At 33.3% G+C, this 26,350-nt stretch overlaps 1 protein-coding gene across 10 annotated transcripts in view; it reads left to right on the top strand.

Moving 5' to 3' along the window:
- SOX5 (SRY-box transcription factor 5) overlaps nt 1–26,350 on the top strand; it is a 1,022,042-nt gene that overhangs the window by 643,294 nt on the left and 352,398 nt on the right. For 8 of the 10 annotated variants that reach the window (XM_064377351.1, XM_012457140.3, XM_064377349.1 and 5 more), the window contains one exon: nt 17,856–18,087. In XM_064377351.1, the coding sequence (XP_064233421.1) occupies nt 17,857–18,087 (231 nt within the window). In that variant the 5' untranslated portion in view covers nt 17,856. The remainder of the gene's footprint in view (nt 1–17,855; nt 18,088–26,350) is intronic. The other 2 variants (XM_012457148.2, XM_012457147.3) reach the window with 1 other exon arrangement.

The following is a 26,350-nucleotide window of genomic DNA, read 5'->3' as shown; positions in this document are numbered from 1 at the left end:
CAGTGCTTATATTTACATATTTTGTTGTTATTGGTATTACTCAAATATTTGTCAGTGCCTCTTCCCTCTAATTCACTTTTTTCTCCTCCATCATGATAGAGATGAAATTATTTTTAAGGAAATAAAAATCGAAACATTTGCTTCTAGATATACCTCAAGGAAGTCCTGATTTCTAAATTAGTTTGAAGTTACTTGTTCTGGCAAATCAATGTCTATTTAATTAAGCCTGTGTTGCATTGCCCTAAATTAATTCCAACTACTATCATAAGTGGAAAGCATCATGGAATATATAATGGGATATTAATTGAGGATAATGTTTTATTTTTTTAACAGTAAAAATGTATTTGTAAAACTACTATGAAAAATGAATTTAGAAAACCATCAACTTACCCGTTTTAGTTCCCCTCTGTAATGTTTAAAAAAGAATGTAAGACTTCATTATACAGTGAACAGCAACAATAGTTGATTTCATAGGAAATGAATTTAGGGCTCTGGAGATGGAGGGAACAGATATTAACAGTTAATAATCATTATTTTAGAGATTATTCCGGAAGTTTTTTACAAAGGTTTTAATTTCTTTAGAAGTTTTCTGTGATAAACTGAAGACTTGAGTTACCCTTCCAAAGCTTTACCTGTGTTAACAAGGATGAAATGCTGGGTCAGACCACTCTAGACTAAACTATTGGGTAATAAGATAACCCATATTATCTTTTCTAAGCATTTCAATGAAGAAATTAGTAAACAGGGTAGTGTCTGTTCTATGTAAGAATTAGTAATGAATTGTCAATCTATTCAGTACCTTCTTTTAGAACAGTCATCAAATATTTGTTTATCAGGGTGTAAAAAGATGATGTGACAAAGAGAGAAGGAGCTAAAAAAAGAACTTAAAAAAAGTTAGGAAAAGAAAAACATGTACCTAAGGTAGATCTAACAACAATATTCAATAAAAGCTTGTAGTCAAATAAAAGCAGTAGAAATGAGAAATCTGTTTTTTATTCTTTGAGTAAAATCCAATTTAAAGCCTGTATTTTTTCATAAAAATATCTTATATTTGACTTTTAATTAATAATGAAAATGTGATAATATTTGGAGCAAGTCTAGCTCCAAATTCTAGTTCAGCTACTTTCTAACTGTGAGACTTTTATTATCTTATGTAGTATCTCTGAGCTAGTTTCTATCAGTAGAATGGAGGCGACAATGTGTGTTTTGTAGTTGTAAAACATATTGCTTTATTGAAATATAATTCAGTACCATAAAATTTACCCATTTACTGTATGAGTCAGTGGATTTTAGTATTTTCAGAATTGTGCAACCATCACCACAATCTAATTTTAGAATATTTTCGTTACTCTAAAAGACATCTAGTAACTTTTAGCAGTTGTTCCCTATTTCCCCTCCCCACCCCACGCCCTACACAAGACAACCACCAATCTACTTTCTATACAGATTTTTCTATTCTGCATGTTGCATATAAATGGAATTTTAGAATATGTAGTCCTTTGTGAATGGCTTCTTTCACTTAGCATAATGTTTTCAAGGTTCATCGGTTTTGTAGCATATATAAATACTTCATTTTTATTATTGAATCATGTTCCATTGTATGGATATGCTACGTATTGTTTTTTCATTCATCATTTAACAGAAACTTGGCCTGTTTCCACTTTTTGGCTATTATGAATAATGCTGTTATGCACCTTTGTGTACAAGTTTTTGCATGAACATATGTTTTCAATTTTCTTTGGTATTTACCAAGGAGGGGAATTTCTCGGTCATATAGTAACTCTTTAGAAACTGCAAACTGTTTTTGAAAGTGACTGTGCTATTTTACATTCCTAACAGCAATTTTTGATGGTTCCAGTTTCTCCACATCTTCTCCGACATTTGTTATTGTCTGTCCTTTTTATTTTAGCCATTTTAGTGGATGTGCAGTGACATCTTGTTGTGGTTTCGTTTACATTTCCCTGGTGACTAATGCTTTTGAGCATCTTCTTATGTGCTTATTGACCATTTATATGTCTTCTTGGGGGAAATGTATATTCATATCCTTTTCTCATTTTAAAAATGGATTGTCTTTTTATTGTAAGTTTTGTACAATAGTTCCATGTATATATATATATATACAGATATATATATTTATATATAGATTGTTAGGATTATTTATAAATTCTGGATGCAATTCTCATACCAGATATATGATTTGCAAGTATTTTCTCCCATTCTTTGGGCTGTCTTTTCACTTTATTGTTAGCATCGTATTCAGTGCAAAAGTTTTTAATGAAGTCCAATTATCTGTTTTTTTTGTTGTTGTTGTTGTTACTTGTGTGTGTAGTGTCAAATCTAGCAAACCATTACCTAACCTTCTGTGCTTCCTTCTAAGTGATTTATGGTTTTAGCTCTTACATTTATGTCTGTGGTCCAATAATGGGTTGTTTTGGTGACCAGAAATAATACATGTAAAGCATCTAGCACAGTCATGGCATATATCAATGTGTAATTAGTGGGAGTCATTCAAATCACTCTGAAGCCAAAGTTCATGAATACGTTCTAGAACTTATCTTTAGGTCTCTCTCACATTATTGTTCTTACTGCTCTGCAAGGAACTATAAGGAACAAAAGGTTTATATTATTTTGGAAAACACTTCCAGAGAGGTTTTAATCATTATAGTTTATTATTAGTAAGTCATTTATGGTAACAAAAATGCAAAGATATGGAAGAAAAACAGAACAAGTTTGAGCAGATTTAAGGTTCTCCTGTTCATTTCTGTAAGTTTGTTAACATCAAGACACACTATAATATACACAAAATAGACTCTCTGGGAAATATATTGAAATTCAGGAAATTTGGCTTATATTTCATGATCATTTTAATTAGTATTAGAATGATTAATATTAATATTTTTAGCATATCTTGAGATGTCACAGAATGGTGTCATCTTTAGTGGTTTAGTTTTATTTTTCAAAATAACATTTTGTTGGGTTTTGTAAGTATTGGATAGATTATCCACATGTATTTTTGGAAAGCTAAGTAAGTACTTTAAGGAGAGGCAAGATGAGAAGTTTATGACAGTAAGGAAGTGAGTTTAAACATTGTTCCCTTTTGCAATGAAATATTTTTTGTTTTTCTTTTGTATTTCACTTCTGTATTATGATTTGAATATGACATTGGCAGGTATTTTTTATATACTTTGATATAAAAAAATCTGTTTCATAAGAAAAAAATACTAGGAGATAACTACTCAATTACTTATGAAAGTGGACTACTACATGAAGCAAGTTGGAATGAGAGTAGCTGTTGCTATTGTACCTAAAGCAGCCATGAATATTGGGAAGAGGTTGATCTGAAAGCAACTATAGATAATAGTTTACTCTGAGGAGACTATGTTTTATGTTATAAATATACATTTCGTGTTTAATAGAAAAATATACAGATTGAGGAAGAAATCCCATTTTACCCCATCTAAAAAAGGATAATCCCTTTAGGTCACTGACAGGACAGTATGAAGAAGACACTGCAGCTGCAGCAGTCTTTGGATAAATAGAGGATTTAATAATGTTCAAATATTTGTCCCAACCTCAAAAGACACCCTGAAATAGAAGTAACTTTACAGATGATACAGCTCTCTCCATATAGATCTGGTGGTTCTTGCCCAGGGATTTCCTTGGGCATTTATTGTATTTTGCTTACTAACCAATGCAGTTATGGTAGCTATCTTTGTGGGGATTAGGCTTCAGTCCTTTATAAATAATGTCAGCATAGAATGTAAGAATGACAAACTTGAAAATAGGAAATGCATATTTAAATCTGCGGAAAATCTTCTCCATGGTTTGATGTTCTTGGACACATGAGAGCTAGGATTTTGAAAGGATTAATTAGCTTAGCCTAACGTTTTTTTAAATTTCAGAATCATATCTCACAGTTGCTACACACTTAGCCAACTCCCTTTGAAATATGTATTCTACAACAAACACATTCTTTAAAATTGAAGCTATATATCCTAGATTTCAGCACTCATTCTACCTCTATTATATATGCTTTAATATATTTTAAAGGCATGTATCATTTTCTAGAGTCCTTAGCGTAAATAACTGTGTTGAAATCAAAAGTTGTTGATAATATTTTAGTAAAAAGGAATTCAAAGCAAGTAAGTTTATACAGCCTTTAAAAATGTTTTCAGGGAACTGTGTGTGGATGGTGTGATGGAGAGGAAACCAGTATTTGAGAAGTCTTTAAATGATCATGCCTCCATAAACTTGCCAGCAACAAAAAACAAAAAAAAAGAGGATGGAAGGAGAGGTTGGGGAGGATTCGGTCCCCTTTGGAACACAAAGGTCTTTCAGTTGTCGAGGATTGGAATGAGGGTGTTTGGGTAGTGGAAAAAAAAATGTTCTAGCATGTGGTAATGAGGTTAAAAAAAAAGAAAACAGCAATGGATGATTACTTTTCTCCATCAAGGCTCCTTTATCCTCATAAGCTCAGACAGTGGTCAGCATGTTAGACACCCCTCCCTGTTTTATCCATCCCTTAACTATGTTCTTTGACAGGACTGGTTTATACAGCTGGGCCTTTGTTAAGCTTTGGGAGAAACAGTAGAGAACAGCAGAAAAGATGGCAGACTGAGTACCTATAAAATGGTAAATGGTAAATGTTAAATACTGTATTGAAGTGCAAGATTCCAGCTTGAAGGTTTTTCTTTTATTTGATTAAGTTTTTCTTTTACAGTTTTGTAAGGTGAATACTTTTTAAATTTTTGTTTTAATTTTTGTACTGACAGATTTTGTGGTGATATGGGTAAATTGTGTTAATCAGTAAATTTGCTATATTCTAACAAATGATGGGAATGAACTCAGTTATATTACTATCTAAAATTAGATATTCATATTATAGTGTTGCAGAAAACATCTCCATTGTTTGTGTCAAGGCATAGAAATGATTGAAATGAGAGAGCATATAGGAAAATCTGTTTATTTCAAAAGGCTTATCTCTATGACATACTTTTAAAGTATGAACAAATGGGAACTTAATAGTAATATTACTGTTAGCCCTGTTTGAAATACAGTGCAAATCTTGTACTGGTATCTTATTGTGTGTTCATACTTGTCATACCATTGCTGGAGTTTGATGATTTTCTTCTCTACAGTATATGCCATAACCTTTGAATTTTTTATTTTGGGGGCTAGCATTCCTAACTTGCCCACAGTGGCAGTATGAACCATACTTTTAAACTTTTTTTTTTCTAAAAACAACAGGGCATGTGCTAAAACCAGAAAGATTAATGGGAAAAGAAGATAAACAGTTAAGACATAAAATGAGTTTAGAGGTCAAGCTAGAAAAATAGGAAGGCTTATGGATTTAATTCATATTCATCCAAGCAAAGGAGCTTTGGCATGAAAGGAGCCAATGAAGAGGCTCAGCGTTCTTATAACATCAACCATAACTGCATCCTGCTGTTTTGGAGTTTGGGTTGATAGATGCTCATCGTCTCTGGCACTGCACCCTTACTTTTGGACTTTTCCTAATTAGGATGGCAAATTCTTTATTTTTGCTGGGAAGTTCGGAAAATTTATCTTTGTCTAGTATGCCTGTCTCTCACATCAGAAGCTGTTGTTTGAGGAAAGATTTGTGCACTGTATATACGTTCCTTGCTGTCTATTTTGAATATAACATAAATATTTTTTACTTTGTACATTTTCAACAGCTGCTGTAGAAACAGGCTGTAACCAAGTCTGTATGGGGCATGGAAAGAAAGAATGAGCCCCCTAAATTGGCCAGAATTTAGCAATATATAAACTATTCCTTGTCAGGGTTATTTGGATTCCAAAGAGGGTAGGGGGTCATAATATTTCTCTTCATTGGACTACTTAGACAGTCAGTTTTCAACAAATCTGATGCTGATGTTCAGTACTCATTTTAGCTGTGGGCCTCCTTTCTCATTTCTGCTAGTGAGGAAGCATTCTCTAGAGGTTTTCTTTAGACGGCTTAACTTGCTTGATTTCACAATGACCTTTGAAAACAAAAGAAATTAAAACTAGACTGGTTACTTAATTATTTTTGTCATCATTATTAGATCCTAAATAAATTAAACATGCCACAGATTTTATTTCAAGACATACGCCATGCTAAGAATAAGTCACTTTTGATTATGGGACAATTTGCTATTTATTTAGACTTAGCCAGTAATGTGAGACGGGAGGGAGAGAGCAGGAGTGGGGATGGACACTTTAACAGGAAGAATCCCAGATAAGAAGTCAGGGAATGATGCTCCAAATCAGTAAATAAGGATTTTATTTTAGAAAATAAAATTTTATTCCCTATTTGCAGTTCTGCCATTGCAATACTGTAAAGTCCTAAAAGGGTCAAAATGACCAAGTCATTAAAACAGGTGAAATAATATTTTTATAGAGGTCTCAGTATTATTAAGCCTGAATAGTTATTCTTTCCTATCAAAACAATTTTTTTTTGCTTATGCACCTCACCTGACCAGTGTTATCCATGAATGAAAATCCATCTTCTTCCATGATAAGTATGGTGAATATGGTGAACTGTTTTCACACATTATTACAAACATTCCCACATACGCATTTGTGATCCTATGTAGACGTTAATACATCCTCATAAGGATAACATGAAAAAATTGACTGGTATTACTAAGAGATTAGTAGTAGTAATATTTAGGAATTACATATCATTTGGCTTTCCTTTTCGTGGGTTAACAAATTGGAAGGAGTTTTTTTCTACTTCTTTATTTTTTTCTTTGAAATATACAAAACTTTCAACCAAATAGTTTTGAATTATGTAGTATTGAATGTTGTTAGCATCAATCATGATTAAATTAAGGTGGTATGGTCCAATCCTTAATGGAGGGGTTCCATAAAAAAAAAAGAATATTAATGTTCATTAGCATATCATCAGATATTAAAGTTTCTCTTTCTTCTGCTTGCCCTTCTCCTCGTCCTCTTCCTCCTCTTCTTCTAATTCCTCTTTCTTTCTCTTTCTGCATGCATGTGTGCACACGTACACACGTGCACACACATGGTTGCATATATAAACAAGACACAGCCACCTCCCAAACTTAGACCTGACAGGTTTATTCCAGGATAGAACAATAGAAATGGAATTAATTCCTTTTCACTAGCAATTGTTCTGATAGACAATAGAAAAGAATGTCCCGGTAGCAGGGAATCTGCAGATAATTTTTAAAGATACCTTATTAGAGATATTGAGAATGGGTAAGAATTTTACACAGTATTTTTTTGCTGTCTATTTGGCTGTCCATAACCTAAAATTTATACATATGGCAACCATATGTCTCAGGAAAATCCAAAAGGCTTCTGATTTTTAATACTTTCTTTATTTCCTTAACCCGGAAGCACGCTATTACTCATTAATCAATTTGTTAATCAATTCTCTGAACTTTTGGGTCAGAAAAATTGTACTTATGTTAAACACGGGGCTTTGGTTTTTCTGTACTTCAAATTATTAATAAAAGATTTTTACAACCTATACCAGAAGAGATAGTTTTTACTAAACCCTAGATTCTTCCCCTCATTCCTGTGTCTGTCCCAGGAATGGGATATGTGGCTACTCTGCTTAGCTTTCAGACACACAAGGAGCTGAGCATCTGGGGAAACTCAGGAGGTGAGCACTTTCACGCTGACTCAGAGACCAGCCGTATGACTCCAGTCTGGCGCTGTCACGCCTGGTTATGGAAAGGCAAGAACAATGCCTCCCTTGAGAAGGAGGAAAAAAGTCTAGTGCAGTCACAATTTTGATGTAAAATTTAAATCATCTCTCCACATCCTGTGGACTTAGAGCTGTCAGAAAGGCAAACCCATGCTCAAATGGAAAAAGCTTTTTATTGCCTTAAAAAGTATACATTTTCTAAGTATAAATAAGAAGTTCTAGAATCACAGATCTTAATGCTAGATTATTCTAAGTAATTTATAGATAATCAGAACAAAAGGACTTTGATATTTTTAACTTGTAGATGGCTGAAGGTTAAACATATTTTTCAGTTTGCAATTAACAGGAAATGTATAACAATACATGAATTAAATAATTTACAACAAAATGCTCTTTATGGACTTATGTTGTTTTCTCCCAAACCTATGCATTTGGTCATTTTATCTGCAACTTAAAAGAAATTTCTCTTCAATACATAAAAGTCTTAATCATTTCTATTATTTTTCTTCAAGGTGACTTGGTTGAAATGTAGTATCTTTGATGATTAGAGAGATTCTATGATCAAATGTTTGATATCTCAAATAAAGGTGTTTCTGTTTTAGAAGGAAATAAAATCATTGTAATTTTTAATGATTAAATTAGGCAAATTTTTAAGTAGAACCTGCTTATTGCCATACTCTTTCTTGTAAATCATGAGAAAAGTATTGATAATTTTTTCAAAACAATATAGAATTATGTTAAAAAATCTACTGTCTCTTCTTAATGAAAGTGAATTTGTACATAGGAGTCATACAAGTTCCCCTAAACTCGTTTTCCTTCAGTTTTGTTATATTTATCACAATTAACTCTAATTAATCTTTTCCAAGATTTAACAATATAAAATGATTTCAGTGGAGTTTGATTAAATGTTTTTTCTTCCTTTTCATTTATGCGGACTACTCTTGTTTTAGACACATAGTAAGTGTGGATTAATATCAAAATAATGTAATGAAACAGACATTTTAGCTGGCAAATATAATTGTTTAGATAAATTTTGACTCCATGGCCCAACTATTATGTTACTCATAATAAAACAGTCTTCTTACTAGAATGTTTTCTGGGGGTCTCCAGACGATAAGACAAAGTCTAATATTGAAATAAAATTTTAGTGATTTACAGTTATAAGTGAAACAGTAAGAAAAGAAAGCATAAAGGAGGAACTGAATTATGAATTCTGAATCACTGTAGGATGGAATTTGGCTTCCAAGAGCTGTTCTTAAATGTTTGTCTCCCTGTTTAGAAAAGGATAGAACAGTAGTTAACAAAACAAAAATGGACGTTTTCTAGTGAGTTTTCCTGCTTATTTTAGGTACATTATTTTAAAAACTTTTAAAATATCCTGTGTTCAACTAATAGTAAAGAATCACTCATTTCTTTCAGATAATTACAAGACTCAAATTCTATTTCTGATCCTTTCCTTGTCTATCTTCAATGGTTTATTATTATTATTATTATTATTTTATTTTATACTATTTCCTGGTAGAAACCTGTACCTTTACATTGTTTTGCTCATCTTACCCTCTCCTCCATCTCTGACTTTAGTGGCATGAAAGAGGCTGGGAAAAGGTATTTGGTAAAAGTAGTGATGCTAGCAAAGAGAAGAGCAAAAAGGTGGTGAACAAGTGAAAAGTGATGATCTTCTTATCAGAAAGAAGGAAAGGTGTAATGAAGTACTTGATCTCAATGTGGAGAACATCTCAGAAACTAAACATGTGGCAAGGTAAACACAGGGCAACTTTGGTGAAGATCACTTCAAAAGTTGTTGGTGACCACCTTTTTGATGAACATGTTTTTAAATACAGTTTAAACTTCTGTAATGTATATTTTATATAAACTCAGATTACATTTAACAACAGAATACTGATTTATTCATAAGTAAATGTAGCTCAAAAATTAGTTTTGATTTTAGATTTACACATTATGGTAAATTTTGTTGATCTCTACTCTGGTGAAATATATAGTAAGGATTACAAGGAAGTTTATCTTTTTTATTCTATGTTGTCTGTTTTTATATGTCTATGAAATCTGTGTTTCTACTTCAATTTATATTTTATGCCAGGACCTGATGAACTTTTTCATGCCTCTAAATAACAATGTAATGAATGAGGTCTTTGTATGTGGGAAGAAATGGGTAGAGAAGTATGGAGATTGACATGTTCTATATCAGAAACTGATGGCAAAGAGGATTTAGAGAAAAGAAAAGAAAAATGGTATAAAAGTTTGAAAGACTGCATGTTTACCATAAATAAATTTTCTATTTAAAAGGCTTTTGAATATTACATATGACAGACTTGGTTATAAAAATTTACATGGAATGCTCACAGAGTAAACTCTGAACTTAGAAAAATAAAGATGTTCAAAACATGTAAGAGGGAAAGTATGAACTATAAGATATCATAATAATAATTGAAATTCATAGATAAGAGTAATGAAATTGATGTTTCTTTCTTAAAAACGTGATATGCTAAGTTTATGTAATTCTGTTTGTGCATCAGATATGTGTCTGTTGTTTCATTCATTTGAATTAAAACCTTTCTATTCAAGCTCAATTTCTGTTTTGATTTGCTGTATTGGATAAGTAACATTCTATTGTGAAAGAATCTTTAATACACAGTAAAGTTTAATTTCTAATACTGATTAGCCTTTTCACAACAACCTTAATTACAAAAGGAACCAGATAAGTAAATGTAAATGTCCTGAACAAATACTCTTGCTGCTAGAAAAACTTAAGGCACATAACTTCCAGAAAAGTATTATTCTCTTTGACTTGCCAATTTTTCTTTTACTTTGCATATCCATATTCAGTGTTCCCTTAAGAAGATGCATTTTATTAAATATTTTTAATTAAAATAAATTTTTTTTTGAGACAGGGCCTCACTTTGTTGCCCAGCCTGCAATGCAGGGCCACCATCATAGCTCACTGCAGCCTTGCTCTCCTGGGCGCAAGCAATTCTCCCACCTCAGCCTCCTGAGTTACTAGGACTACAGGCACAGGCCATCATGCCCAACTAATTTTTGAAATTTTTTCTACAGACAGAATCTCCCTGTTTTGCCCAGGCTGCTGTTGATCTCTGGGGTTCAAGGAATCTTCCTGCCTTGATCTCCCAAAGTGCTAGAAGAAAAGGGTTAGCAACCATATCCAGTCCTGTGTGTCTGATCCATTCTTCATTATCCTGTTGAATTCTTGTATTTTCTGGGAAGCATTTTCCCATTAGTGAGATACCATCTATTATCTGTCTATTTCCTGTAGCACTCATATTTTTAAAAAGGGATGTACCTTTCAATATTCTTTCTTGATTTATTAATTATGTTGCTGTCTATTGGGCACATAGTATCTTTCACTAAATGATTTTCCACTAATGAATGAACGAATGGATAAATGGATGAGTAGGTATATATCTCCTGTTTCCATCTAAACTGTAACTTCCTTAAAGGTGAAGCAGAAGAATCGTCATATCCAAGTTGCCTGTTTTATTCATGACACAAAGGTAACTTGATTGTCACAAAATAGGGACTCATTCAATTTATTGATTCATTCATAAAAGAAATACGTTGCCAACTATGTTCTAGGAATTATACTGCCCTATTATTAATTGTATCTCATTTGGTGTAGAGGATTAGAATATTTGGGAAAACAAATGCAGAGCAATTTGGAAAGGCCTTTATCATACACATAAAGTCACATCCTTCACATTAATTTTGGCAACATAAAGTGAAGTGGTCAAAAACAGAACTGTACTTGCAAAAATTTTACTTGAAAGACATGTTACATGGCATGGGAGCTGAAGAAATTAAAAATAACATTCTTATTTTCCACATGCTTCTGTTGTAGTTGCAGATAGTGTACATACTAATAAAAAAAAAAAGTTTACATATAATGATTAATGTTTTTATGTATGCTACTGAGAAGAGTTGACAATGTGGTTTGAGATTGGACATTGTTGCTTCTGCCATGGTGGTAAGAAGGGATGGCTTTGTAGCAAAACTGGAATTTGAGTTTCATCTTTCTAGATACTTATTTTTGCAATATTTTATATATAACTGCAAACTTTAAGATAAATAATATTATTCGGAAGAACAACCAGTAGAAGGCACTGCGTCCTAGGATTTTAATTTGTGTATTATCTAGTCAAAGGTTAAAATATTTAAAGAAAGAAACTTTAAAAAAGAATCTACTGTATAAGGAAAGTAATCCCTATTCTGAGTCTTTCATTTTATATTGTTCCAAATACATAATATCTTTAACTCTGTACATGTTGTCATTTTCTAGAAGAATTGTACCAAAGAACATATCCTAAAAAGAAGTTTTTTAAAGTTTTTAGCACTAAGTAGGTGATACCTCAGTAATAACTATTAATAATTAACTATGTAGTGTTTATTGGTAAATTTATTTAACTCTTATAGTCTTTTACTTACATGTTAAATATATTTTTAATCAGAGCTATACTGTTTTTCACAAGCTTTTAAAAAACATTATTAGAGCTTACCAATTCCTTTATGCTGAAATTATTTAAAAAGAAGGATAGTATTACTGACCTCTATTATTTCTGACAATACTGAGACATATTTGAAGCATAGTTGTCCTTTAAGATTAAATCTTAAAGCTATACATAGGTAGGGCATAATCGGAGGGTTACTGGTTTTAGTTAGTAGCTATTCATGTTGCATATATACTGGAAGACTATTATTTTCAGAAAAGTTCTAAGTACTGGGCAAGTAGCTGTGAACAAAAACATAGTCTGCCTATGTAGATCTTATAGTAGGGGAGATTGACCATAAACAAATAAGTATAAAATATGTCAAGTGATTATAAAGGCTGTGAACAAAATGCATAAGGACTAAGAATAGGATCGGAGTGCAGGTTTAGGAGGAATGACCAAGGAAGGCCTTACTGAGGAAATAATGTTTGAGCAGAAAACTAAATGAAGAGAGGAAGAAGGCAAGTATATGTCTAGGGTAGGAGAATTCCAGATTGATTAAAATACCAACCATGAAAATCATGTGCTTAAATCAATGGCGCACGCGCACACATGCACACACACACACACCTGTTATAACAACTTATGACAAACATGGCTTAAAAAATACAAATGTATTCTTTTACAGTTTTGGAAGTCAAAAGTCCTAAAATCAAGGTGTTGGCAGGGCACATTTCTTCTAGAGGCTCTAGGAAAGGATTTTTCCATTGCATTTTCTAGCTTCAAGAGGCTGTCAGCATTCTTTGGCTCATGGCCTCATCTTCCATCTTCAAAGCCAGTAGCATAGTATCATCTAGTCTCTTCCTCTGACTCTGACTTTTCTTTTCCCTCTTATAAGGGTGTATATGATTACTTTGGACCTACCAACAATATTTAAAATACCTCCTCATTTCAAAATACTTAATTACACAGGCAAAGTCCCTTTTGACATGTAAGGTATTAAGACCTGGACATCTTGGTTTGGGGGTGCATTATTTTTACTACACCCATTGTTTGCAACATTGACTGCATATTAAAATCAGTGGGGAGCTTTAAAAATTTCTGATACCTAGTCACCCTTCAGAACCAGTAACATCAGAATTTCTAAGGGAATTTCTTTTTTTGTTTGTTTGTTTGAGATGGAGTCTTGCTTTGTCGCTCAGGCTGGAGTACAGTGGCGTACTCTCTGCTCACTGTAACCTCTGACTCTTGGGTTTAAGCAATTCTCCTGCCTCAGCCTCCCGAGTAGCTGGGATTACAGGCATGTGGCACCATGCTCGGCTAATTTTTGTATTTTTAGTAGAGACGGGGTTTCACCATGTTGGTCGGGCTGGTCTCAAACCTCTGACCTCGTGATCTGCCCATCTCAGCCTCCCAAAGTGCTGGGATCACAGGCGTGAGCCACCACGCCTAGCATTCTAAGGGTTTTTCTAAGGGTAAAACTCAGGGATCAATATTTTTAAAACCTCTCCAGGTAATTCCAGTGTCCAGCGAAAGGTTTAGAACCACTACTTTATTTTTCTGTTTCAGTCTTACACCTTCTACCCTACCTCTAAGTTTGCTGTCCATGTCTGAACACATTTGGGATATCCTACTTGCAGAGCGATTATAAGGCACATGGAGAGCCATCAACCAAGAGCAAAAGACCTCAGTAGTTTTACATTTACTGTCACATTTATCAAGAGTAGCTTGATTGTGCAGAATGCTACAAGGGGAAATGAAGGGAAGGAGACACCTTCCTTTCAAAATCAAGTTGTTTTTTACAAGGGAGGATGTTTCTTGTTTTGTTCATGTAACTCAGCAATTTCAGGAGTGTCACAATCTACACATGGGATTTGATCCATATTCCTCAGTCTCTTTTTTCGAGTAAGCTTGGACCCTAATTTTATATAATACTTTCTAAAAGCATCTCTGCATCTTTGCTTTTATCATTACTTTCTATGTAAAGTTCCCTCTCTGTTTATTGTATAGCATGTATTTATTCTTTTTCCTTGAAAGCCAACTGGTTCAACCATTCCGTGCAGCATTTAAGGATGCTCTGGTCCTCAAGAAGCACTCAAATACTTAGCTATAATGTCATCTGGCATTTAGACTGAACTGTCTTTCATTCGTGTTTATCCTTTTATTTAAAATATTCTCAACCAGCTCATATGCTGCTTTAACCAGAGGCTGAAAAATAGGTTTTTTATTCCCATTATATAAGTGTCTTACACATGGTAGATGATCATCAACTAGTTGCTGATGACTTGGAAGATTTTACTTGTGTCTTAAAATTAGATGTCAGTTCTATCAAGATTTTTTTTTCTTTTAACCACAAAGTGAGTTAAGACCAGTGTTATGTCATCGTAGCTCCCCAAGGCAGTTTCACATTAGATTACATTTGTCTGTCTTATGTCAGTTTCTTTGAAGTCTGAGTTTTGTTCGTTGGTAAGCCTAGCATCACAGAAGTGACAAAAATCATGTCTGAAGGATATGTAAAAGCATACACCAGCCTAGATACTCAGATTGTTACTGCAATACAGATACATAGTTAGTGTAAGTCATGTAGTGTAAACTATATATCCCAGAAGAACAATATGTGGACATTTGTGGTGCCTTCTTAATGAGGCTTTTTTTCTGTCCAAGATGAAAGACTTTGGTACATGGACAAAAATTTAGAACCTAATGTTATTGGTGATTTTGTTGTCAATATTTTTTAGAAGTACTGCGGGTCATAGTAAACATGAATAATACAACCAACAGATTGACATCTCTATATGTAATTTGTTATATAGTTTACTTTTCTGACTTAGTATCCTATAATTGAAATATAACCATGATTGTTTTTGTTATAATAATTTAACAAATCTTAAGAAATCTTTTACCTGAATTAAATTAAAAATACTTTCAAGTTCAGGGCATTAAGAACATTCCATAAAACTCTGAAAATGGAATTGAAATAAGCATAAGATATGTGACATTCCAGGATCAGTTGCCTTCTGGCACCATAACTCTTTCATGTTCAGTGTTATAAAACTTAACCTTTTTGCTCCCTAGAATGCTTTATATGGAGAATACTTACCCAGTTAAATAGAAAGTTAATTTAGCTTCTGAAATAACTAGAAGTTTTGAAAAAAATCTGTCAATGTCTATCTGTCTACCTTAACTACCTATGTCTACTTTTGGACTTTCAGTTTTCATAATTGATGTTAATAATGATATTAATAAGATAGAAATCAACAGAAAAGTCATGGTTCTGAAGATCATAGAATTGTATGAACTTACGAATGGCTAGCTGATCTTGCTTTCTGTTTTGATGACCCAGAAACTGGCTCTTGTTAAGAGACTAGAGGTTTTAGACATTGAGAGACTGCACGTGAGGCTGAGACAGACACCAGAATACCAATGTATTAATTCCAGTAAGAATGATAATGCCCACATAGACCACAAATGCTAAGGTTTGTATAACAAAGGCATAAGCTCCTTATAGTCAAGCTACATGTGAAACTAAGAAATAATTAAAAGTTTCTTTATTAGTTTAATAAATCACTTCACAAAGACCTTAAATATTTTAAGTCTGTTCTGTCCGCAAACTCTTTGTATGAGAATCAGAAGTTTGTCTATAGAACATGGAATCAGAACAGTGGGAATTAAATATCTCTAGTGTTCATGGGTTGTTATGTTTAGTAATATATCAGTTTAGTGTGCGATATGGTATTGCCAGTGAAACTAGAACTATTCTAACTCTGTTAATTCTAGTCCCTCATATACTTCTCCATACTTAGAATATACTTGGAATAGGCTGTGGTCATGGGATTGGAAATAGTTAAAATTACTTGAACTTTGGTATCCAAATCTACTTCTCCTTTAGACAGTGCTGACATGGTAGCTTCCCCTATTTCCTCCTCTTTATCTCTTTCTTTGGCTGATCAACACCTGTACTATTAAGATTTTGTTTTGAATACTTGCTGTTACATTTGGTCAGTTTACTGCTAAGTATTGCTAGGCAGGGAGCATTTCTCTAATGGGAAACTTTGTATTTTATGTGGATTTTATAGTTAAACCCTTTAGTAAGCGATCTGTTTTCCTAATGTTTGAGTGTTTTTATTTTTTGAGTGTGGGTGAGTCACACTGTAGCTTAAGCTTGTTAAATAAACAGGGGTTATTTATCGAGTGTGTATTCTGTGTTAAATAATACACTAGTTATTTTTCAAAGGGTGCATAGTCCATTTTCAAAAAGTCTTACCAGGTAGATATTTTTCACCTTAAAGATGAGTAAGTTGAGATAGAGAAATTATGTCTCACAGCTAATAAGTGATAGAATCAGTATTTTAAATCTTATTTGTCTGATTCTAAAGTCCTTATTTTTTTCTCTTGTCCTATTATTTTTAATACAATATCTTCAGTACTTGAATGCATTTTTTGTTTTGAAACTTCTAACTCTAAAAATAATATTATTCAACAATGATTAGCGGCATTTGGGGGAACACACATTAAATTTAAAAATCAGTGATCTATATGAAGAAAGTGTTGCAGTAGTTAGTAAATACTTCCCTGCCTCCCATCTCACTGGTCTAGAATAAGAATGAATGATTTTGTAAACACTCTTTGTTTGTTGAACAAAAAAAACAAACAGCTTTTTCAGGGTCAGATTAAGTTGTAAATACTACCAGAAAGTTTTTTAAATTAAATATTTTAACTTGATTTTATTTCTATATAAATATTTTAATGAAAGGAAAAGGAATTTTCTATTTAAAATATTTGCCACATATATTTAACCTCTAATAATATTCTTAATCAGTCTCAGGTACAAAGAAAATGTTTAATTCTTGTTCAGTTATCTAAGCTGATTTTCATGTAGGCTTTAGCTCATCAAAATAAAATATCCTTCTTTGGATTTTTTTTCTTTTATTTAAGTATTCTAAGGATAAATAAGTCAGAATTATTCACATCTAAATCATTCATGGAGTTGTGAAAGTGGAATTGAATTATTTTAATATTCTCACCTTTTTTGCTGCCTCGCAACTTTGTTATTATAACTAATGCCAAAATTGGGTAGTTTGGGGAGGTGAGGGAAAGAAAATTCTCAAATGTTTTAAGATTAACAGTGATTATAAAATTGATTCAATCCTTAATAAGCTTTAAACAAATATTAAACTTTTTGTCAGTTGCTCTGAGTTTTGCTTATAACCAATACTTCTACATTTTACAGTAATCTTTCAACAAAATGCAAATTTGTTTTAATGGCAATCATTTATATATTGAGTCTATTTTTTTGATGAAAGAAATTTTAGTTGCTTCTCTTCTTTTAAACTGCCAACAGTATTTGCTATTCATAGATGTTCTGTCTTCAATAAGGTCTATCAGAGTGTAAAACTAGATGGGTATTTTTCTTTCCTCTAAAATGGAATGGTCTTTCATTATGCAGTGTTCTTAGGTGAATTCTCTTGTTTAAGAAGCCAGAATACAAGAGAGTGCTATATTAGTGTATTATTCTCACAACAAACAAGCACTGTTCTGTTGCTACCTGCTTGGCCATTGTTTCTGATTGTGTGTGCTTTGCAGTGGTATTTGGATGGTTTCCTGCTCTCTGCTAGCACAAAAAGGCATTTCTGTTACAATGGCCCCTAACCACACAATGACGGCATTAAGGATTTATGTGGAGGTTTCATTATTTTCTCCTCTTTTGTTCCTTCCAGGATGTCTTCCAAGCGACCAGCCTCTCCGTATGGGGAAGCAGATGGAGAGGTAGCCATGGTGACAAGCAGACAGAAAGTGGAAGAAGAGGAGAGTGACGGGCTCCCAGCCTTTCACCTTCCCTTGCATGTGAGTTTTCCCAACAAGCCTCACTCTGAGGAATTTCAACCAGTTTCTCTGCTGACGCAAGAGACTTGTGGCCATAGGACTCCCACTTCTCAGCACAATACAATGGTAGGTTTCTCATGGTTTATTGTGCCTACACTCACTTTGTGACAGTCTACTCCTCTAATAATTTGGCCTCAGTCCTTTGCTTTATAATTAACATCTACTTAATAACCCATATACAAGATTTACCCCTGGCATCTTAGAATTCCTTAAAAGTAAATTTGTTCCAATAAGGAGCATAAGATATGCTATTTTTTGTTTCTTTTGTGTTTTTCAAGAATTCTTGCATTTGAGACACTTACAATTTAATTAGAGGGAAAAACATACAAAATATAAAAATAATGTTTAAGATATTTAAAATTATTCAGCATGAAAGTTTGATGTCATACTTTTTCTAATAAGTTTTTTTTTCTGGTATAGTTACAATGAACAGAGTTTGAACATCTCCACCATGATAAATCAGTGTTTTTCTATTTTTTGTTTTGCCAAGATTGGATTGTATAATATTCCTTAACAGTACTTGGCATTTCATAGAAGAATATATTTCATAGAGACTATAGTTTTCTAATGTGATGACACTAATTTATAACTCAGGCCTATTCACACTGTTGATTTGTTAATTCAGCAATTTTTTTTTTTTTTTTTTTGCATCCTATTCTGGAATACACAACTCAGGGTAAATCCTCTGACCCCTCATCCTGGGGTCTAGATCACTGTAAAAGATTAGGAAACCAGGGCTTCATGGATCAAAGGAAAGAAGGCAGCATAGCATCTCTGGCTGCAGCTTAAACAGCACATACAAACACAAATAAGTCATTTTGGTCCCTCTTAGCAGCTTAAATACATAGAATCATACTGTTAAGAAGGTTGCGGGGCACTTACCTGCCGTTAAAGGCATCCTCACATTTTCACCATGGCTGCTTGGGTGGGTGTCATGTTTTTATGACCACTCCACCTTTTCTACTTTAAGGGTGTTAGTGTTGTTAATTTGAACCCGAATTATACCAACAAAAATATATTTTATCTTACATTCTTCTATCTTTAAAAACATCTCTGATTCTGCTAAATCTTTTTTTTTCTCCAGGAAATTATTGCCTGTCATAAATCTAATTAGTGCTGAAATATGTCCACTTGTTCATGTTTTTGAATTACTGCATGTGGAATTAAATCAAGAAGAAGAATCAGATATCTTCTGATAGCTGTGTAACAGATCAATACTTTCATTTTCATGTTAGATTTAAATATTACCATTCAACATTTCAGCCTCATGGGTCAAAATTTCTTTGGGCATTTGATAATGCCAAGGTTTTTCCACCAAGAATAGTGTTTTAGGCTGGGCACGGTGGTTCACACCTGTAATCCCAGCACTTTGGGAGGCCAAGGCGGGTAGATCACTTGAGGTCAGGAGTTCAAGACCAGCCTGGCCAAGATGGTGAAACCTTGCCTCTACTAAAAATGCAAAGATTATCTGGGCATGGTGGTATGTTCCTGTAAGCCCAGCTACGTGGGAGGCTGAGGCAGGAGAATCACTTGAGCCTAGGAGGCGGAGGTTGCAGTGAGCCGAGATCACACTACTGCACTCCAGCCTGGTGACAGAGTGAGACTCCATCTCAAAAAAGAAAAAAAGAATAGTGTTTTAGCTAACTCATATGTCAGACATATAGAAGTGGTGTTTTTAGCACTTCTTGAAGGTATAATAATTCATTTTACCTTCACGGTAATTCAGTGAAGTATTATTATTACTTCTGTTTTACAGATGAGAAAACTGAGACAAAGATAGGTTAAATAACTTGTGCATATCGGCTAATTCATGGGAAAACCAGAGTTTAACCAAGCAGTCTGTCTTTGGAGTCCATGCTTACAAACATTATGCATGCTGCTGCTTCACAAGAGCACAGGCATATTTTGTATTCTGATTATCTCTTTCTTGGCGAGTTAAATCTTACTGCCCATCATTCCTCCCTCTCCTTTCTACTATGAGCTTATGTAAGTTATGTACAGTGATCAAACTGTTTACATTCCTCTTACAAAGGTTAGACTAGGAAAAGACGGGAAAAATGCATAGTACACAGGTCAGCAGGGTAAGGAAGTCAGACATTCCATTTGGCATTGCATCACTTCTTATGCCTTTTCCACTTTCAATACTTTCATCACTGTCCTCTCTCAGAAAGTATCTAATTAGGAATACTATGATAGTACCATAAATACAAACATAAGCATTTGAAGAGATGAATATAGTTATGACTAGAACAATGCCAATAAGATAAAGGGAAGATGATTTTAAGTATACTCAAGAATGGGCGTGAGAAAAGTATATTAAATTATTTATACATAATGTAGTTTCATGAGGGGATGCAGTGATGCAGATAGTTAATAAAATTTTCCATTTTTAATGGAGAATTCAGTCTAACTGAAAAACAATGAACTGCCTATGCTGTACCATGTTTTATGCTAGATGCTATGGAAATTGATTTGACTAAGATACAAACTTCTTTCCTCAGTGAACTTCATCTAAAACAGAAATTCTCTTTTATTTTTTATTTTTTTAGAGACAGGTTTATGCTGGCTAGAGTTCAGTGGTACAACCATAGCTCACTGTAGCCTTGAACTACAGGGCTCTAAAGCAGAATTTCTTAACTGGGGTCTATAGATCTCCTAAAAACAAATTGAGAATTCTGTATATGTGAGCATATCAGAGTAGCACTATGGTTTCCACTGGATTCTTAAGTAGATCTGTAACCCAAAAAGGTTAAGATCTGTTATTCTAGAAGTTACTATAGTTTGGATACAAATGATTCACCTTAGCTTTAGTAACATCAGCATATACTTTTCTTTTACCATGTTTTTAATTAGTTTCTAAATTTGTTTCTGCTGCATACATTTCTTGATTTCAGCTTTTTTTTCTCTCTTGGGTAGATAGATAGAAGAGTTACCTATATGATCTCAAACATTCAACCTCTTTCTAAACTTACTTTCAACTTCCACAAGACTTGTTTTCCTGAAAAACGACTTGGATTCTTTATCTCACTTTTGAAATTGATGTGTGCCCTGTTGCACATAGGAATTAGTCCAAAACTCCTTTTCTTAGGGAAAAAAAAAAATCTCTATAGACTAGCATCAAACTGTGACTTTAGTGTCTTCTATTAACACATCCTACTATGGACACAATGCCCTGGTGATGCCAAGCTTTTCACACATGCTCATGAACATACCAGATGGCCTTTGAATGGCACAGTATTATTCTTTCTACTTGGAAAACTCTCTGTTTTCATATGTTACCTTCCTGGTGAATTGTTTCTCCCACAAGACTCGGTTCAAAAATTGCTTTTCCTTAGATGCTTTTACTGACCTCCTAAGGCAAAATAGTTACTGCATTATTATTTTTCATCCATGACAATTATTTATATATTTTCTCATGGTCTACATTATAATTTGTGTATTTACATGTCTACCTTTCTATATACTATATTTCTTTATTGAAGGCATAGTCATATATATATATATTTATGTTTCTAGGATCTAGCATGTACTAGATACTCAACTTAGGATTATTAACTGTATGAGTTTAGATGGATGAGTAAATATGTTTTAGAGTAGTTAAGGACAGTAATTAATAGTAATTCCATTTTCTAGCAATTTTAAAACTAAAGTAGAATCTACTAATGTTTAATATATTCAGAAAGCAAAAAGTCATGATATATTCAATTATTAAACTGATTAGGATATATTTTTCCCATTTATCAAAATTATTGAATATATATTATTCTTCAATATGAGTAATTTCTCTTTTTATTCTGGCTACCTGGCCATTGTCATAGTCACAAAATAGTTTTTCTATTTCAGTAAAGAAATACATTCTGTTTATTCTCTTCCATATCTTTGAAAACAGAGATTGCACCAGTCTTTATATCATAGAGTTCAATTTAAGAAAAAAAGAAGGCAGTTTTTCATTGCCTATTTGTGTGTGACATTCATATTCCATTCTTAAAAAAGAAGAGAGATGCTGGGAGGTATATACTTTGTATTGCCTGATAGGTTGGAGACAAAATAAAAACGTTGAGTGATCCCTGTAATGCTGGCTTGAAGTTATGGAGAAACACTTTCAGTATAAAACTTAGGTTGGAAAAGAGTTTTTGGGATAACAGTCCTGTACATGTCTGCAAATGTAATTACTATTGCCATATAAAGACTTTGAGAAATTAGAATGCTTTGTTCAGTTTCAGGTTATGCAAATATTAAGGTTTGGAATTGAGTCAGATAAAGATGTAATTCTTCCTTTCTGAAATTGTGTTTACTGCCTCAGTGTTTTGGAGAAATAAACTAAATGCCTAGGAATGACTTCCAAACAGCTGTAAGTGGTATGAATCCTTAAAAGTTTATTTATTCTTGGAATATTTCACTCAGTGTTCAGAGTGCACTACAGGTAAACTTTCTTATGCACACATATATATTTATAAAATATTGTCAGATTTCTAATCAATGTAAGATTGAGACACAGATTGTTTTAAGTCTATGAAAAAGACCGATTCTGTTGTTTCCTTCTCTGAAGCTTTCATAATCTTACCAAGCAATTAAGAACAACATTTGATTGTCATATAATCTTCAAAAAGTTCAAAGCAATGTGAAAGTCTGATTCTGACATGAGTGAAAAGGCAGTCCTGAGCTTTATTCTTATTGGTAGTTAAATTTTCATTTGTTTCCTTTATTATTTTTCTTTTTTTTTTTTTAACTTGACTTTGGAGGCTGTTGCTTCAAAATTTCAGAGACAAGCAAGAATCACTGTAATTTTGGGGTGATTTTTAATAGTAGTTTGGATATAGATGGATTTATTTGATGATGGAAAGGATTCTCCAGAATGTGTCCTCATGTCAATTAACATGAGTATTTATGGACACCAGAAGGGAATAGAGAACCTCTGAAGAGAAATCAAGTAGCAATATCAGAAGCAGCTGGGATAACTCTATGGTGGCCATTTTGATGCTCATTTTCTGTCTGTTGTATGCTACTTCTGTTGGTTAGATTGTTGTTCCAGTGTCAAATGTGATGTGAAATGAAAGTCTTGACTACCTGTGGTTGTTGAATAGTCAGTCGTCATTTTTTATATAAATAGCATATTTTATCTCAGCCATATCTGTTTTGATTTCTTAAAATAGTGTTGAGTGAAGAGCGATATATATATATATATATATATATATATATATATTTTTTTTTTTTTTTTGAGATGGATTTCTGCTGTTGTTGCCCAGGCTGGAGTGCAATGGTACAATCCTGGCTCACTGCAACCTCCACCTCCCACATTCAAACGATTGTCTGGACTCAGCCTTCTGAGTAGCTGGAATTATAGGCATCTGCCAACATGCCCAGCTAATTTTTGTTGTTTTTAGTAGAGATAGGGTTTCTCGACGTTGGCCAGGCTGGTCTCGAACTCCTGAACTCAAGTGATCTGCCCACTTTGGCCTCCCAAAGTGCTGGGATTATAGGCGTGAGCCACTGCACCCAGCCAATATTTTTATTTTAAAAAATAATTTAGGCTTCTCATTCTAGAGATAGCTGAATTTTATTATGAAATAAATACTCTGTGTATGTATTTTTTTAACATTTAAAGATCTATTGGATTTGAAAATATTAGTATCTCATTTATTGTTTATACTGATGACATTTTCCTGGAATTGTTAAAGAACTGAATATATAATCTCTTAGTGTGATTTTATCATGTATCTTACTGTGACTATGCTTAAACATTACAGATACTCTTAATTATCATAAAGCAACATTCATTGTGAGTCAGTTTTCTTCCTGAAGTCCATCAAAAGAAGAAGAAAGTGTGTTTTTAAGTTGATCTTCTACAGAGTTTGGAAGATCTGAGATTCTAAGTATAACATTATAGCAAGGCTCCAATATATGAAATCCAGCCTTAAACACTGAGAGAATTCATTCAATGCACATGATAGAGAGGCTTTTACTTGCTCAGGCTCGCTGTCAGCTCCTGGGATGCTTTATTTACCCAAAATAATTTTAATTGCTGTATTATAGTTATGTCTTGAAATACCCTTTATATAAATTTTGCTTACAATCTAACAGTCAGTTATGTGTTTTCAGTGTTTGACTAGGATGGTGTTATGCATGTAATACTGTTCAGAAAACTTAACAAGGAAAAGAGAAAAATGCATGTGTTACTTAAAAATAAGTCACAGAATAGGGCCTTAATTACGGTATGGTAAAGATTTCTATTTTTATATGGTGCTTTTTATAAGCTTTAAAATTTCTGGTTACCTTTGTACATCAAACTTAGCATAAGTTATTGTGATGCTATCATGAATATTGTTGTTAAACCAGTGTGGTTATTATGCCAGTTCTAATAATGAGAATTTCATTGTTTAGGGAGAGCAGTCTCCTATACTCTAGACAAAAGTGTAATTACTTTTGAGCGATGTGGAATGTGCTCAGTTTAATAGCATGGAGAATAGATTCAGAAACATTCAGATAAAGTAAGCTTGGAAGCCATATGTGCAGTGTGGCAGTATAAAATTATGATAGTAGGCAGTATAATTCTACACACACATACCCGATTTCACACAGTTTATCTATAAACTGTTGTTTCTGTTAGAGATAGGCTTGCTTATCTGAACAAGGCTAATTCAATTGAAACAAGGTAAAAATGCTGACAAGTGTGTATTTGTTTTTTATGGTAAATTGATGTTTATCATACAATGAAATTACATTGTTACAAACATTATTCTGTAAATGTTGTCACAAAATACCACATGAAGCTGTTTATCTAGATATAATCCCAGGCTTGTGTTTAAATGTAAGTGGTTCAATCATTATACTTGCATTGTTTGGGGAAATTACCCTCAGGGCTAGCAGGAATGGGGACGTGTGAAAAACAATCACTTGGGGTCCATCAAGCCACTGGATAAGCTGTACAATAGATCATTTTGTCCTATTGCCATATAATGCCATTCAGTCCAGGGGTGGGAGAAGGAGTCAAACGTTAAGTTGAGAAAACTTTGATTCTTTCATATGATGTCCACAGTATTTGAAGTACTTCTGTTGAGAGTAAAGTTAATTGGACCTTGAGAAATTAATGAGTATTCTCTCACATGAAAAAAAAAGTGCTATGGGAGTTGTGACATAGTTTAGGACACTTAATGAAGGTCTACTATTATCTCCACACAGTGCAATGCAGTGATAGGGGAACAGGCAAGAGTTTCCAATGCCGTGGTAATAGGGGGAAATGTATGTTAGCTTGCAAAGATTTGGTCTAATGGAATTTAATGACTTTCATTTGATGGAGAGTGTTGCAGATAGAGTCAACTCAAATATGAATGAATGAATGAATACTTAGAATACTTATCAGTGGAGGTACAGAAATGAATAAGAACTAGTCTCTTCCCTCATGTAGTTTTTTTGTGTGTATGTAACATGAAGGTAAGATAAGTACAAAATCACAATAATGTGATATATATTAGAATCCTGACACAGGGGCATCACAGTTGAAAAGTTTCTCATTTATGGAGATCAAAAATAAATTAATTTGAACTTGTTTCCACTGAAAATAATTACTTGACATCTAGATGTTTTATACACACACACACACACGGGCACACACATATTAGACTAATTACCATTAATTCAAGGTCTTTACTTTGTACTGGAATATAGTTTAGCTTTTGCCTTAAAGATTTTTTTTCCAACAGAAATGCCTCAGAAAGAATAAAAAAGGAAGTTAAAAGGAAAAAAATTGACCAAAAAATGTATTACAAAGGTTTTAATATAAAATGTAAAGAAGTTAGTAAAATATGTACCTCATGTTAATAGGGATAAAAAACAACTACTTTAGATATTGAAGTTTTAAATGTTTCCTTTCTTTATCTGGGTGACCACCTTGAATGCAGTGGAGAAAATGATGGAATACTTGGCTGGGATACTGGAAATAGCAAGGACACTAAGAAGCAATGCTGGAGACTTACGTGAATGCTGTTCTTGATTTTGCAGCATGGATAGGTGGTCATCTTTATCTCATTTGTTATTCTCAGACATGAATTTAAAAAAGAAAGGATTACTTATGTATGGAAGTTAAAAATAATTAAAAGTTTCTCTGCAACCACACTTTATTCTGTGTCATTGACATTTTGCTTTCAATTCTTCATCATTCCTTTGATTATTTTCCTCCTTTGCTTCTCTTTTTCCTTTTTCTTTCAATTTGCCTCTATCAGAAAACATTCTTAATGGGTCTTCTTGTGGATCTCAATAGAGCCATTATTAGAAAGGAAGACAGGGTAGGAGAATCAGCAGCATTGTGCTCTGATATATACTTCCTTCCTCT

This window comes from Aotus nancymaae, unplaced genomic scaffold, assembly GCF_030222135.1.
Source record: "Aotus nancymaae isolate 86718 unplaced genomic scaffold, 86718_ANA_hifiasm-v0.15.2.pri h1tg000016l, whole genome shotgun sequence".
NCBI classification, from domain to species: Eukaryota; Metazoa; Chordata; class Mammalia; order Primates; family Aotidae; genus Aotus; species Aotus nancymaae.
The sequence above is the reverse complement of the archived record's forward strand: the minus strand, read 5'-3'. Positions and strand labels throughout refer to the sequence as shown.